The 17,320-nt window shown below is 34.2% G+C and overlaps 1 protein-coding gene across 1 annotated transcript in view; it reads right to left on the bottom strand.

Annotated features, from left to right (window-relative positions):
- LOC106877244 (cholecystokinin receptor type A) overlaps positions 1–17,320 on the bottom strand; it is a 300,397-nt gene that overhangs the window by 22,368 nt on the left and 260,709 nt on the right. The window contains exon 2 of the mRNA XM_052970665.2: positions 11,602–11,973. Within this exon, the coding sequence (XP_052826625.1) occupies positions 11,602–11,973 (372 nt within the window). The remainder of the gene's footprint in view (positions 1–11,601; positions 11,974–17,320) is intronic.

Genomic DNA, 17,320 nt, shown 5'->3' with positions numbered 1-17,320 from the left:
AGGGACTCATTGACTCAGATAACTGGATTTATGATTTCACTAGGTTAATTCTATTCATAAACATTTAAAATAGAAGTATTTCTTAAACCGTTAGCTTCACATTTCAACAGTTTAACTGAAATTTAGCCCACGTAACAGGAACTGAGCGGGATATCGTGAAACAGAGAAACTGGGTGATTCAGATAATTTGACATTATTTTTGAATTCTGCATGCAAAAACATAAGATACAGGTATTCTTTTGCTTGGGAAAAATTCTTTGATGACCATTGTAATTCTCATCGTTGCTTACAACCCCCTCCCCCTACACGCACGCACACACACACACACACACACTTATATATTAATGATGTACACAAATACATGACAGGTATACATAATACTGAAATACGCATAAAGTAAACATATGCAGACAAATAAATTAATATAACAAATTAAGAAAAAATAATAAAAACATACAACCAATGAAGAGTCAAAAGAAACAGTAAGATGATACATGTTGATTTTATTATGTATTTCTGTTTATTTAGAAACCTACAAAGAACAGACGCTAAACTATAAGTTTCAGAGGGTACAACCTTAAAGTTGACACCGCTCCACTAAACGCAGAAAATGTCTGTCTCGCTATTAGCGAAAAATACACAGTTTTTTCGATTTTTAAACCTCTAACTTTTTCCTCCAATTTTTTTCTCCACAACATTATACCTTCATGGCAATAAGACTGGAAAACTACATTATTATAGCCGATTTTCAGATTTTTTTACTTCCTTTATAAAAAAAATGCATATTTTGCGAATCAGTTGACTAGATCCATAACTGTTAACAAGTGTAAATGTTTAAACGTCCTCGGACAAGCTGCAGGGCGCTTGCACACTCGCTCATATGAGCGTCCGTGAAAATGTGAGCATACGTCCCCGTTAGGTTTGGTACACTCATGATCACAAAGCGAGTTAACTATCTACTTAGTGTTGGTAAGAAAGGGGAGGTTAACAGTAAACCTAAATCATCCATACCTAAAAGTAAATTACGTTAACAGTTACTAAAAATTCATTCACACTGCATATATATATGTATATATATATATATATATATATATATATATATATATATATATATATATATATATATATATATATATATAGAGAGAGAGAGAGAGAGAGAGAGAGAGAGAGAGATTAGAGGTCTATGCAAATCAAATTTTTATATATAAAAGATGGATGTGAAAATAGCACAGAAGTAAATCTAAAACATTTCAATTTAGAAAGAAATTAATAAAATGATTTAAAAATTATATACTCTTTACCCTTTTACTTGTTTCAGTTATTTGACTGTGGCTATGCTGGAGCACCACCTTTAGTCGAGCAAATCGACCCCAGGACTTATTCTTTCTAAGCATAGTACTTATTCTATCGGTCTCTTTTGCCGAACCGCTAGACTACGGGGACGTAAACACACCATCATCGGTTGTCAAGCGATGTTGGGAACAAACACAGACACACAAACATATACACACACATACACACACACACACACATATATATATATATATATATATATATATATATATATATATATATATATATATATATATATATATATATATATATATATATATACATATATATACGACGAGCTTCTTTCAATTTCCGTCTACCAAATTCACTCACAAGGCTTTGGTCGGTCCGAGGCTATAGTAGAAGACACTTGCCCAAAGTGCCACGCAGTGGGACTGAACTCGGAACAATGTGGTTTGTAAGCAAGCTACTTACCACACAGCCACTCCTACGCCTATATACAGAAAATAGAGAATATTACCGCTTCAATGACTAATCTCATCTTATCAAATATTAGTAAAAATTTATAAAAGTTTGAAGTAAAAACAGTTTATTTTCTGTTTGGTTACATATAGTTTGGTAGTAATCGCGAAATCGGTCGATACATAGTTGAGTTATTTAAAAGAAAGTTGGTTTCTTCTGTTGGTTGATTTCCTCGCATTCGGTACTAAAATGTGTTTATTTGAGAAGTCTAGTGTGTGGCATTATTCTGTAGTAATGCCCTTATATAAATATAGTTTGGTATAGAGTTCAAGGTATTAGAGAAGGAGTGTAGTTGTCTATTGCCTAAAAAAAATCTCAATGGGTTATGCCAAGAGAGTGGTTTAAAAGCATTTATTGAATGGGTTGCATGTCCACTTGTGTGTGAGTGTGTGTATGTGTGTATGTGTGTGTGTGTGTGTGTGTGTGTGTGTGTGTGCGTGCTTGCGTGCGTGTGTGTGTGTATCGTGTTCATTGTGCATCTGTGTGTTGATGGGTGGGTATACTGTAATGTATGTCTTGTTAAAGAAAAAAAAAATTAGAATTTTCTTTCTTTGGGTTTGATGTTTTCTTTTGAGTGTCTCCAGCTGTGTTTATGTGTGTGCGTGTATGTGTGTGTGGGTATGAGTGTGTGCGTGCATATGTGTGTGGGTATATTTTTCGTGATGTTTTCTTTTGTGTGTATGTGTGTGTGCGTGTGTGAGTGTATGAGTGTGTGTTTGTGTGTGTGTATGTGTGTGTGTGTGTATGTGTGTGTGTATGTGTGTGTGTGTGTGTATGTGTGTGTGTTCAGACTGTGTTTGCGAAGTTTTCTTTTGTGCGTATGTATGTATGTGTGTATGTGTGTGTGTGCTTGTGTTTGTGTGTCTGTGTGTTCATGTGTGTATATGTGCGTGTGTCTGTGTGTGTGTCTGTGCAGATGTATGTGTGTGTGTGTTCTTTTGTGATGCGATGTTTTCTTTTGTGTGTATATGTGTTTGTATGTGTATGTTTATATGTGTGGGTGTGTTTGTGTGTGCGTGTGCAGAAGTGTGTGCGTTTTTCTGTGATGTGTTATTTTGTGTGTGTGTGAGTGCATGTGTGTGTTGTGTATGTGTGCAGACGTGGGTGTGCGTGAGTGTGTGTGTGTGTTGTGTATGTGTGCAGACGTGTGTGTGTATGTGCGTGTTTGAGTGTCTATGATTATGTGTGTATGCAGAGGTGTATGCGTGTGTGTTTGTGATGTTTTCTTTTGTGTGTATGTGTGTGTGATTTTTGCGATGTTTTCTATTGTGTGTATGTGTGTGTGAAGAAAACATACACATACAAAGACACACATACACCCACACATGCACACACATACACACAAATGAAAACATCGCGAAAAAACACACACACAAGCATACACACATACACACGGCTGTACGCAAACCAAAAGAAAAAATCACACACACACATACACACGGGTGGAGACACTCAAAAGAAAACATCAAGCCTGAAGAAGGAAAACCCTAATTTTTTCTTTAATAAGACATTCATCACAATATACACACCCATCAACTGACAGTTGCTCACATTCCAAACATATTGAAAGGTTGTTGTTGGCACTCCGTCGCTTACGACGTCGAGGGTTCCAGTTGATCCGATCAACGGAACAGCCTGCTCGTGAAATTAACGTGCAAGTGACTGAGCACCCCACAGACACGTGTACCCTTAACGTAGTTCTCGGGGATATTCAGCGTGACACAGTGTGACAAGGCTGACCCTTTGAATTACAGGCACAACAGAAACAGGAAGTAAGAGTGAGAGAAAGTTGTGGTGAAAGAGTACAGCAGGGTTCGCCACCATCCCCTGCCGGAGCCTCGGGGAGCTTTAGGTGTTTTCGCTCAATAAACACTCACAACGCCCGGTCTGGGAATCGAAACCGCAATCCTATGACCGCGAGTCCACTGCCCTAACCACTGGGCCATTGCACCTCCACATATTGAAAGGACATTGAACACAATACACACACACACACACACACACACACACGCACAATGCGCGCACGCGCACATACAGACACACAGATACACAGGTGGACATAAAACCACAGGTATTTTTTTTAGGCAATAGACAACTACATCCCCTGTCTATCTATCACCTTCAACTCTATACCAAACTATATTTAAAGAATAATTCAACGAAAAAAACTCCAGAGATGTTTTTGATCCCCAAACAGAAGATAAACTGTTTTTACTTCAAACTTATATAAATATTTACTAATATTTGATAAAATGAGATTCATCATCGAAACCGGTAATATTCTATATTTTCTGTATCTAATTTTATTAAATTCTTTCTTAAGTGAAAAATCTTAGATGTACTTCTGTGCTATTTCCACATCCATCTTTTATATTTATACATATTTACACACACACACACGCACACACACACACACACACACACAATTTGATTCAGCACCACATCACTTAAAGATTTCTGAGAATTAAAGATTCGTACGACATGTCCATCTTATCTGGTGATAAAAACATCTGCTCCGAACTGTCGAAATATTATTAAATATATATGTAACTCCTACGAGATGTGTTGAGAACTACTCTTCTTTGCTCACCCGCCCGCACACGCACACACAACTCATATATATACATATGTATATACATACATGCAAATATATACACACATACACGCACACATATACATATATGCATATGCATATGTACATACATTCAAGCGTATAAACACATAAACACGCATATATACATATACAGGCACACATATACATATATGTTTATTTAAAAGTAAATCTAAATTTGTTTGAAGAAGCAAAAACATATTAAGATAAACATGATGAAAACTATATCTTAGATATTGTGACTTTCTTTTGTTTTTTGAAACTTCCTTTAGACTTTTAAATTTTTAAAGTATTACGAATACTGTATTTTGATAGACATATGTTTTATATGCATACATACATACATACATACATACATACATACATACATACATAAATACACACACACATACATACAAACATATATATATGTATGGACGTATGTATGTGTATGCGTGTGTATGACAAACATACGTGTGTGTGTGTGTGTGTATGCATATTTATATATATCATTCAACCACGGTAGTGGTTGAATATATTCTTAAGTCCACCATTTCGCCAATCGCAGCAGCTTCCAAGCTTCAACACTAATTCAGTTCCCAACTAAATTGTAAAGTATTAACAATTTTAAAGAGGACACCTCCTCAGCTACACTTTGGCATAAATAGTTTGAGATTTGGTTCAGTAGAAAAAAAGTTACATCAAAATATCTGTGACCTCAAAGGGTGGGGCAGTAAGGCACCTATTCACTTTCAATTAACATAAACTTTTAAATTTTAAATTAAAACTATACATTTCTTAGGCTTAAATGATTGAAAAATGAATAAGGAATTTAGAATCACAAGTCGCATTGAACAAAATTTAGTAGAAAAAGTGCTATGAGGTAAAATGTTACGAAATTTCCTGTCAGTAAGTAAGAGAGTAAGGGAATAATGCTTCATATATAAGAATAAAGAATATGTTTCTAAAATCAACGATCATTTCAAAAGGCAGTGAGCTGGCAGAAACGTTAACGCGCATGCTGAAATGCTTAACTGTATTTCGTCTGTCTTTACGTTTTTAGTCCAAATTTCGCCGAGGTCGACTTTGACGTATAGATTATTTCATTTATTTTTTTTCGCTAAACACTTTCAAACTTCCGATACTGGTAGAATGTGTCACATAGAACAGGGTTTATTCTTAACGTTTTGGACAAAATTTTGTATTTTAGAAGTTATTTCGTCAGAAGTTACAGAGTGACAATGGACAAATTCGTGTTCGATAAGTGCCAATACACGAAACTCTCAGTTTTTGACTTATTCTCTAACTTCTGCCGATGATATATATACATAATTACATATATGTGTAAAAAAATCTCATCATGCAATCGAACCAATGAAAGAGCCTCTACCTAGTCGCTCGACACGCTAAAACTAGCAGCCAAAGTATCCTCCTACCTAAATCACACACCCATTGTATGTAATGTCCTAGCTTATCCCTAAAAAGACGGTTTGCTGAAGGCTGGAATGTCTTTGATGATACGTTTGCAGTATCAGAGTTGATTTGAGGCTAAATAACATTATGGTCAATTTCTATATTAACACACGCGCGATTTTCATTAAGAAAAAAAAAATGATTTTTTGCGTGAAATAAATTACCCTAACCTAATATGCCGAAAATCCCTTATTTTGGTTCGGAAAAAATTCCCCCAATCCCGGAATCATTGGAAATTTTTGTCTTCGTTAATGAATTCCTGTGGCCTTCTAATATTGCAAAATTAGGTTACTTAGGGTGAGCCTGGTAATTGATGGTTTTGGGGTCTTGTAGTTTGTAACTTTTAGTGAGCCATGGGGCAACGAACAACATGGTAAAAATCTCTGCCATTAATTTAGTGTGGATTGGTAATATCAAATAATTCAATCACAACATATATTTAAATTAAGCATGAAAAAGATTGAAATATTATCATTACTTACATGGAAAAATCGAAATATTATCTTCCAGTATTTTATAAGGTAAAATCTTAAATTATTGACACATTAAATTATTATAGCAATGCCTGGAAAAATCATGGATTACAGGGAAAAATGTGAGCAGGAAAAGTAATATTCTTAAGATTATAAACCTGGAAAAGTACAGGACAAGTTATTACACCTATAAAAGTATAGGACAAACTATTACTTCAAGTAAAGTAACGAATAAGGAACTTTTTACTTAAAATATTGCAGCTAAAAATAAAATTTGAATATTAAAACTTATTTTATTATAGTTTACAAATAACACTATACTTATTTAAGTAGAATTTGCCGAATTTACTACCTTAAATACAGAAAAAGTGACTAATTAGAGAAACTTACAAATTAGCTGAACAGTTTTGTACAATAATTTTAAAAGATGAGAACTGTAAAGAGTGATAAATTAGAAGTGGCACTCTTTGCAACAATATTTTAACTAAAAAGTTTCTTATTCTTTACTTTATTTGAAGTAATAGTTTGTCCTATACTTTTACAGGTGTATTAACTTGTCCTGTACTTTTACAAGTTTATAATCTTAAGAATATTACTTTTCATGCTCGCATTTTTCCATGTAATATATAACTGTGTGCATGTGTATATGTATATACTCATAAAGACAGTGTATATATAAATACAAAAAATGGAATAAAAACACAATAGAGGACAATAAAACAACCGGACAGAGAGACGATACAAAGACGAACAGGAAAAACAACACTTAGAGGGATAGGAAAAATAGGACGGATCATTCGTGGCCTTCTTTCATCAGTTAAGTTACCATATGTCCTTACAGTTTCGGGCAGTTACACTTGAGACTGTTTGATCTAGTTGCTCCCCACCAAAAAAAGTCTAAGCTAAGAGCATTAGATCTTTTGTAAGAAAGAGCTAGCGAATGTATGCGATAACAAAGACAAAAAACAGAGAACATGGTACACAATTACAAATATAAACAACAAGTATACAGCAACAGGTGTCTTTCGAATGAGGACGAATCAAATTGAGCTGGAGTATATAAAGTGAAAGCCTAAAGGCAGAAACATGGGAGATAGACATAAGAGGTTTTGGCAGTCGGCAGTCAGGCCAAGAAAGAAAGATCATGGCTGGCTGAACACCGGTCACATGGAAGAAGGGGTGAGGGGTAGGGGCAGTGGGATCGAAGGATTAGAAAAAATCAGAGACAAAGGGAGAGGTACAAGGGAGATAAACGAGGAGGAAAAGTGGGAGTTAAAGAAAGAGAGGGCCAAGAAACGTGTGAGAGGGGGAGCGATAAAAAGAAAATAAGAAAGTATGAAGGGGACTAAAAGACAGAGTAAAAGAATCGCATAAAAAGACAGAATAAAAGAATCGTACAAAAAGACAGAGTAAAAACATCGTACAAAATTTAGATACGTACTTACTATAAGGTGAGCACAGGTGTACATACGCCGCTATATTTATATATAAATATGAAAAAATGGAACAAAAACGTAATAGAAGACAATAAAGCTTTCGGACAGATAGATGATACAAAGGCGGACAGGAAAAATAGCACTTAGAGGGAAGGAAGAAAAGGACGGGTCATAGCTACATTTAAAGTACTTTTGAGACTTATAAGTCTGTGTATTCGATGAACATTTTATAGTTCTATATTTGTGTGTGTATGTGTGTGTGTTTGTTTGTGTGCGCAAACATACATACATAATATATACATACACATTTAAACACAAAGTAAATATGTGGAAACATTTCAATTGTTTTTTCTGTTTTCTCCTATCTATCTATCTATCTATCTATCTATCTATCTATCTATCTATCTATCTATCTATCTATCTATCTATCTGTCTGTCTGTCTGTCTGTCTGTCTGTCTGCCTGTCTGCCTGTCTGCCTGTCTGTCTGTCTGGGAATATTGAAAAAAGGGGTACACAAGTTATCATGATTTATAGGGTTAAGTTGCTTTTAAACTTTTTAAATTTGTTCAACACCATAGCGAACAAAGAAGCATGTGGAATGGAGCAAAATTCATCCCAAATATTTTGACGCGGTGGTACTGGCCACTGGTCAAAAGAAATATGTATACATTGGGTTAGTCGTTTGATAGCTATCAAGCTAACGATTGAGTAGGACACAGATATCTATATGTGATCAGTTCTTTCATGTGTTATTCAACTGTTTACTATAGTTGTTTTCAAGAATCAAAGTTCACGGTATTAAATAATATTTTTGGAAATATTTACGAAGATTTTACTTGAAATGTATGAACATGAGAACAGAACACCACGGTGAAACACACATCAAACGACTCTTTTTAATTTTACCCCAAAGAGAAAGAAACAAAAGCACTTTTTAAAACTCTTTTGTATAGTATTTGTACTCAATTAAAAATGGTACTTAGAACTAGAAGTAACACGCCTCTACCTCAAAGGAAAAGTTAATCGAATAAACTATGCAAAAAGCAAATAGCAATATAAAAGCTAGGTAAATGAATTTTGATATTTTGCATTGCAGTACACACGGTATGAAAGAAGGAGTGAGGGAGTTTCTGAATACTTTAATATTAATGTGAACAGGCTTTAGGACGCCTTTCATGACAACATTCACGCACACATTTTGCCGAGCGAGGATGTTATTGACATTGAAAGCACTTTTGCCAACATTGTTTGTCGAAGGAAATTGTTAAGCATAGATCAAATACTGAGGAAGAATGAAGTCTAGCAGCAGTGTGCCATAAAAGCGTATGTCTCCTTGTTTGAGGAATTTGTCCAAGAAGGGACAGGGAGAAAATTGATACGAAAAAGGGAAGGGACGTTTATTGTACTCTCCGAAGAGCATATGAAGAAACCCTTTGCCGATGTGTGGAGAACAGTATTTTCTATCGACTGGGGCAAGGCATACCGAACATAGACAAACAGAGACAGCACGGAAATAACTTGGTCATAGACTGATACCATAATAATTAGGCCAGCATAATACGAAAGAGTATTCATAGTAAAATTGATCTCTGATTCGTTGTCATTTTTATAGTACAATATAGGTAGATGATGGCAAGTTTTTTTATATGCTTTATCTGGAAGAAGATACAGTACCCACGATCTTCGCAGGTCCTCTGAAACCGGTGAATCTGATGCCATTAGTACTCTAACTGAACTGTTACAGAGAAGACTTGAATTGGGAGACGATACGAAAGAGACGACGTTCTGGTGAGGAAGAACCAAACAAAGTACGTACTGTTTTGGCTCAGCGGATTGGATACAGTATGATTCACGAGAGAAGGAGAGATAATAAGTCGGAAATATCTGAATTGAACAGCCAGCTCTGAGGAGCTACTGTAACAGCAGTAAAATGAGAAGCGAGGAGGAACAGCACGCCTCTGGGCCAGAATGTCTGTGAGTGACTTTCTGTTAATCAGTCAAGAAATCTTTCCCTTAAAGCATTCTAGGTTGCGAATCTCACTTGAGCTTTGCAGACGTAACAAAAATGTTATGTCGTCAGGAGGGAAAGTACGAACACCCGGAGCTGTGCACAGTTGTGGTCGTAGAAATACAAGCAATGAGGCAATTTAACTATTAAATCTGAGAAGAACTAGAGATAGATAGATAGATAGGTAGATAGATGGATAGAGAGAGAGGGGAGAGAGAGAAAGAAATAAGGAAAGAGACAGAGATAAATTGACAGAGAGATAGAGGTAGAGAGAGAGAGAGAGAGAGAGAGAGAGAGAGAGAGAGAGAGAGAGAGAGAGAGAGAGATCTATTTTGTCTTTCAGTCTTTCTGAGACTGTAAAATAAAGTACCAGTCAAGCACTGGAGTCGATGGAAGTAACTAACTTGCTTCCCCCTTAAAATTGTTGGCCTTCTCTCAAATTAGAAATCGTTGTTGTTCTTATTGTTGTTATTAATGTAATCGACTAACCTCTTCTCGAAATTTCAGGCATTATGCCTATGGTAAAAGAGGATCATCATTATCATTATCATTATTTTCATTATTAAGGCGGCGAGCTGACAGAACCATTAGCATGCCGAGCAAAATGCTTAGCGGCATTTCGTCCGTCGTTAAGTTCTAAGACAAATTCCGCCGAGGTTGACTTTGCCTTTCTTCTTTTCGGGGTCGATAAAATAAATACTCGTTGAGCACTGGAGTCGATGTAATCGACTTACACCCTCTCTCGAAATTTCTGGCCTTGCACCAAAATTTGAAACCGTTATTATTATCATTATTATTATTATTATTATTATTATTATTATTATTATTATTATTATTATTATTATTATTATTATTATTATTATCATTATTATTATTATCATTACTAAGGCAGCGAGCTAGCTGAATCGTTAGTGAGCCGGGCGAAATGCTTAGCGGTATTTCGTCTGCCACTAGGTTCTGAGATTAAATTCCGTCGAGGTCGACTTTGCCTTTCATCCTTTCAGGGTCAATATATTAAGTACCAGTTGAGTACAGGGGTCAATGTGAACGACTGTACCCCTCCCTAGAAAACCCAGGCCTTGTGTCTATAGCTGAAAGGATTATTATCATTATTGTTGTCATTATTTTAAAAAGGCAGTGACTCGAAAGAGAAAATACCTTGGGAGTATTCCTGTTCTTTAAATTCTAAGTTCAAATCTCGTCGAACTCAACGTTGCCATTCATCCTTCTGGGATCGATATACTAAAGTACCAGTAAAGTATTGGGATCGATATAATAGATTAACCCACTCTCTTCATAACTGCTGCTCCTGTGCTTAAATCAGAAACCATTATTAATTATACTTTTAGGAAAGTTACGAAAGTGCTTTGGCTTGCGGTTAGAGTACTTGGCTCATAATTCTTAGGTTGTGAGTTTGATTCTCGGATTTAAGCTGTGAGTTTGATTCTCGGTTCTAGTGCCGCATTGAGTCCTTAAATAAAGCACTTCATTTCACATCGTTCTAGACGTTTGCGAGTCTTGTTCTCTGGGTCTCTTCAACGCCTTGGAAACTTTGATAAACCGGCCTGAAGAACCTGTAACTTCTGTTTTTCGAAAGATGGATTGAAGGTAAAATCTGTAAAGTGCTGAACAAAAAATGCCTGTGTCAGTTTATCTGCATCAGTCATATATATGTGTTGATTTGCTATATTTTATCAGCCCATGATTGTATGTCTGTGTGTCAATGTTAGAAATAAATACAATATAAAACATTAAGAAAAAAATCGAATATGTTTATTAGTGTAATAAATGATTATTATACTAACCATCTTGCATCTTTTTATCCATTTTTATTCCCATCCACAGCGTCCACATAATGGATCCGTATGATCCTGACATGATTATAACAGGAATCAGCAGAAAAGCCATGTCTAAAAAAATAGTGTAACATTTCTCTGCAATCTTCGAAGTCCAAAACTCCCGGCAGACATGTGTCTTGCCTTTGTCGAACGATTTCATTCGCGTGACTATGGCAATCGGAATGACAACCATAGCAGCTAAAAACCAACAACCAGTGATGATTTTGTAAGCTCTGGATAGAGTCTGCCATCGTCTAGAGTGTAGCGGTTGACAAATACCGAAGTATCGTTCTAGAGACATTGCAACCAATGTAAAACAGCTGACAGCTACGGAAACACCTGAAAAGAAAGGAAATGTATATATGAGTTCATCTAGACAACAACGATCACAATAGCAGCTAAATGAGGCTAAAGGGAAACAACGAAGGAACGGGATATTTCTGTTTGGGTGGCGCCCATTTGGTATGTCTGAACGCTAAGCCTGTTCTGATGATAGCTTTTTTGGTGAGAGACAATTTAGTGTTAGAAAGGAACATTAGAATATATCAAAAGAACGTGATTGACACAAACATGTCCCATATCCACACACACACGTAAAGAAAACACACATACACCTACATAAAAAGAGCGAGCGATATAACAATATACATACATAATTATATATATATATATATATATATATATATATATATATATATATATATATATATATATATATATATATATATATATATATATAGAACTGGAAAAGCAGAAGGAGCAGTAATTAAGTCAAAAAAGTAAGGGATAAGAAGAAAAAACTTAAAATATTGCTGCTGAAGTTAGAATTTAAAAACTAAAATACTCGTAAATGCCCTTTCATATTTTTTATTTATACTTAAGAGTTTAAAATGAAATTCTGAAGAAGCTATTTATTTCTAATTTTAATGAAGACTAACTGTCTGCAAGTTTACACTTTCAAAATTTGATATTATAAATTATTAATATAAAAATTACACAATAGCAATTTAAGCAAAAATGATGATTGTAAACCATAACCCCTAAGTTAAAAAAAAATAGTCTCATAGAGACATTTCTATATTTTGCATTCAGTTTGTTCATTAGCTTCCATTTTTAAAAAATATTTTTCATATTGCAAATAGAAAATATTTTGTTATCTGTGAATTTAATTTTATAAACTCAATATCATTGATTTAAATATTTTGGATAATGAGTTTTGTTATGAAAATAAAATTAAAAAAAGAATATAATACTAAAAATAAGATGGAAATGTAGCTTAATACAAAGAAATTTTTTAATCAAAAATATTAACTTAAAATTTAAAACAATTGCAATAAGAAGCAAAAACGCATGAAAGACAAAACTGCATACACTATTTGATGAACAATTTCAGAAATTCATTTAGTGAATTATTACTTCAGCAGCAATATTTTAAGTTCTTTTTGCTTCTTGTCCTCTACTTTTCAAGAGTTAATTTTCGAAGTTCAGCACTTAAGAATATTCAAGAATTCTGCGCCCACATGTTTCATTCTAGACCACTTTTTCCCAGACAACGCTTCTGTTATTATAATTAATTACATTTATCATTATAATTTAAAAATACAATTGTAAATACTTTTCAAATACAGACTTTGTTCAAATATAGAAATTTTGTTTGCACTAAAAATAACAAGGGATTATTAGCAACACATCTGCTACAAATAAATATATTTTAAAACAATTTTTGGTATAAAATGATGTTGTATTCTAATTAAGTGATTAATAATTATTTTTTAAATGTGTAAAAGTTTTTATCTTAGTATGTTTTTAATATGTACATATTTTTATACATAAAGAAAATAATGAAAATTTATATGAAATCACAAAAAAACAACTTTTTATGCTTAATATTTTTAGACAGGGTTTTCTCTAAAATATTCATCTCGACGAATTCTTTCAATTGAGCTTGAATAATATTTTACTCTTAAATGACCAATACTTTTTCTTCACTTAACGCTATACAACTACTTTTGTGGCTAATATCTTTTGACAAAGTTTTCACCATAGAATTCTTCTCATAGATCTCTTTTATCTGAAGTAAATTTTGAACGCAGAATTGCTCTGAAAACAGCTTAGAAGATTAGCTAAATACTTTTAGAAAAAGGAAAGAACTGGCTAAGTGATCCATGACAATAAATATCGTCTTTTGAAACGCTAAACATCTTAAAATGGCAAACATATTTTAATTTATTAAAAATGATCACCCTTTTCGTCACTTAAAGCTATACCACTTTTTTGTAGCTAATATCTTTCGACGAAGCTTTCATCTAAGTTTCATCTGATAGGGCTCTTTCATTTGAACACAACTATTGTATGGTTTTCTTTAACAATAACTGAAATGTCAATTTCTGAGGTTACTTAAAATGTTTCATCGCTTAAAGACATACAATTTCTTCGTAGTTAATACTTTTTAACTTTGTTTTCATCAAAAGATTCTTCTCAATGAGCACATTCTTTTGAACTCAATTAATCAACCATTTTCTTTTAAAATTAACTGAAAATTTTGATTCTCAGTAAATTTTCATCTTACTCTCCCATTTTTGACCTCACATATTTTTGTATAATGAACCAAATTTCAACTATTTTATCTCAAAACGTATATTAGGACTGGATAATCATTACTAAAAACCGCATTCAATTTGGTTGAGAACTGAATTAGTGATGGAGTCAAGAATTGCTCGCGAGAAACTAAAAGAAAAGTTAACCGTAAGAAAATATTTATCCACTGCCGTGGGTGAATCCCCCCCCCCCAACACACACACACACACACACAAATTATGTGGTAATTCTCTTCAGCAAGTAAAAAAGTACTTGATCAGCTAAGAAAGTAAAGACAATCTTAAATTAAAAACCACAAATCTTGAAATTACAGCTGCATAGGATTTCCTGGCTGAAATAATAATTTAATCGGCCATTTATCAAGCTGAAAACAAGACCATTTTCAGTTGTCTTTTGAGCAGATAGCGTTGATACAAACAGAAACAATAAAAAAAGCAAAACAAAACAAAAACAAAAACGCATGTAGAAAAGACAAAGGAAAAACATACGGGAAAATCACAACGTTACAACAATTCGATGTCAAACATTGAAATGTGAACATAAAGAAAAAAATCTTGTTCTTCAAACAGTTTTTCGAGCGAGCACACTCAGCATTTTTTAGACCCGTTAATATAAGGTCTGGATTTAGGGAGGATATTCCATTTGATATCGAAATTAACCCCTTCGTCTTTAATTTTCCAGGTTAAAACCGAAAGGATTGTTGAATGTCTCTTATCACGGTACCTAAAATTCGAAATCATCATTACCATCATCATCATCATCATCATCATCATCATCATCATCATTATTATTATTATTATTTTATGTTTGAATTTTGTTTTGCATTTGTACAAGTTGGATCCAAGTCTCACCCAGAGACCTCAAGAGACAACAAGTTAGAAGTTCATGTAGGTGTTATGCCTAGGGTACCATATATTTGGATTTGTACAGTTTTGTTCAAGTGAATGTTTAAGAAACCATAAGAAAATTATGTGTTTGCTTTAAAATCTGAGATCTATTATTATTATTATTATTATTATTATTATTATTATTATTATTATTATTATTATTATTATTATTATTATTATGTTGTTGTTTCTTTCCTTCTTTCTTCAAATTTTCTTCCATTTCTCGCCGAGTGTTTTCCGTACACCTAGGGCAGAGAAACTCATTGTATCCATTCCCAGTTTACACACGCAAATTCACAGGTAAAAAAAATGTATAAAAAAAAAAAAAAAAAATAAATAAATAAATTCATGAATGGATGTTCTTTTCAGAGCGATAATGCACTTCTTAGTACATGAGTCGTTCCAGTTAACACGATTTTTTGCACTTCCTGTAGGGATGATAAGCCTGGTATCATTTTCAAATAGGTTTCAGTACCTTTTTTTTACCATTCCTAGAGATCCTACAATCACTGGTACGGTAGTCGCCTTGAGATGCCACATTTTTTCAGTTTCTATTAGCAAGTCTTTATATTATTATTATTATTATTATTATTATTATTATTATTATTATTATTGTTAAAGCAGCGAGCTGGCAGAATCGTTAGCTTAGCGGCATTTAGTTTGTCTTTACGTTCTGAGTTCAAGTCACACCGAGGTCGTGTTTGCCTTTCATCCTTTCGGAGTCGATAAAATAAGTACCAGTTGAGCACTAGGGTCGATGTAATCGTCTGTCCCCCTCCTCCAAAATTTCAGCCCTTGTGCCTATAATAGAAAAGATTATTATTATTATCATCATCATTATTTTTAAAGCGGCAAGCCTGCAGAATCGTTATCACGTCAGACGCAATGCAGCAGTGGCATTTCATCCGTTTTTACGTTTTAACCTTAAATTCCGCGGAAGTCGACTTTGCTGTCATCCTTCGGGGTCGATAAAATAAGTACCAGTTGAGCACTGGGATTGATGTAATCAACTGTCCCCTTCCACCAAATGTCAGGCCTTGTGCCTGTTGAAGAAAGAATTCTTCTTCTTCTTCTTCTTCTTCTTCTTCTTCTTCTTCTTCTTCTTCTTCTTCTTCTTCTTATTATTATTATTATTATTATTATTATTATTATTATTATTATTATTATTATTATTATTATTAACGGGATAAGATTACTTAACAGTTTATCAAAAACATAATTTATACAGTTCTTCATCAGTTCTTCATTATGAGCAATGTTCATCTAATACTTGATAGCATCCATGTTTTTATAATTAACAGCTGTTTCATATCTTCTGTCTGAATCTCTATACTTTTTCCGTTTCTACGGTACTTCATGACGGCCCTGCTTACTTTATCGAAGAACTCCATTGCCATGCAAATGTTTCTTTTCCACGTTTCCGTCAATATTTCACCGGCCATCTTATACATAAACAGAACCCGAAATATAAATGAAGTTTTGTAGGTTGAGTAGTTTACTAGTTGTGATTTATAAGTCATTTGTCATATAGAATATAAACAAAATCTCGGTATCAAAATGCTTCAGCGACATAAATGCGATGCCAAATGAAATCAGTACCGAATCAGCAACGCCAAATTGGTTTCGCTAAAACATTTCTCTTTCCTTGTGGATAGTAATAGAAAAGGGCTGTGGTGAATTGTTTCATGTGGAGAATGTGTATTGCAGATACAAGTGAACGAGGTATTTTTAAACAACACGTGACAGAGGAGTTTATAGGGTACAAAGAACTGAGGTTTTGAGGTTGAAATGGCAGAGATATTTTAAGAGTATAACTAGCAACCCGTTACCAAGGCCTGCTGATATCCAGAACGGGGTACTGCTTCCACGTATGAAAAGGGGTGGCTGTTACATATAGAGACATCCTTGACTGCTTCCAAAAAGAGAAACTCCGACAAATTGATGTATAGTCATTTACTAACACACTCCAATTACTAGCCCATAGACTTGCCATCCCTCCAGTCTGTCGTTTCTTCAGCTGCTACGGCATCCACTACACCTCAGAACTGACAAGTCTAACGCTCTTTTCACTCAATCTCTTTCCATTTATTCCCCTACCTCTCATCAGACATAATTTATCCACCCCTGTTTGATCCCTTAGTAAGCGTTCCACCCAGTCCTTTCTCCCCAGAATATCGGAAGTTTGCTATTCCCACATTATC

Source organism: Octopus bimaculoides, chromosome 9 (assembly GCF_046866305.1).
Source record: "Octopus bimaculoides isolate indiv1 chromosome 9, ASM4686630v1, whole genome shotgun sequence".
Lineage (NCBI taxonomy): Eukaryota > Metazoa > Mollusca > Cephalopoda > Octopoda > Octopodidae > Octopus > Octopus bimaculoides.
This window is presented reverse-complemented; position numbering and strand designations above follow the sequence as displayed.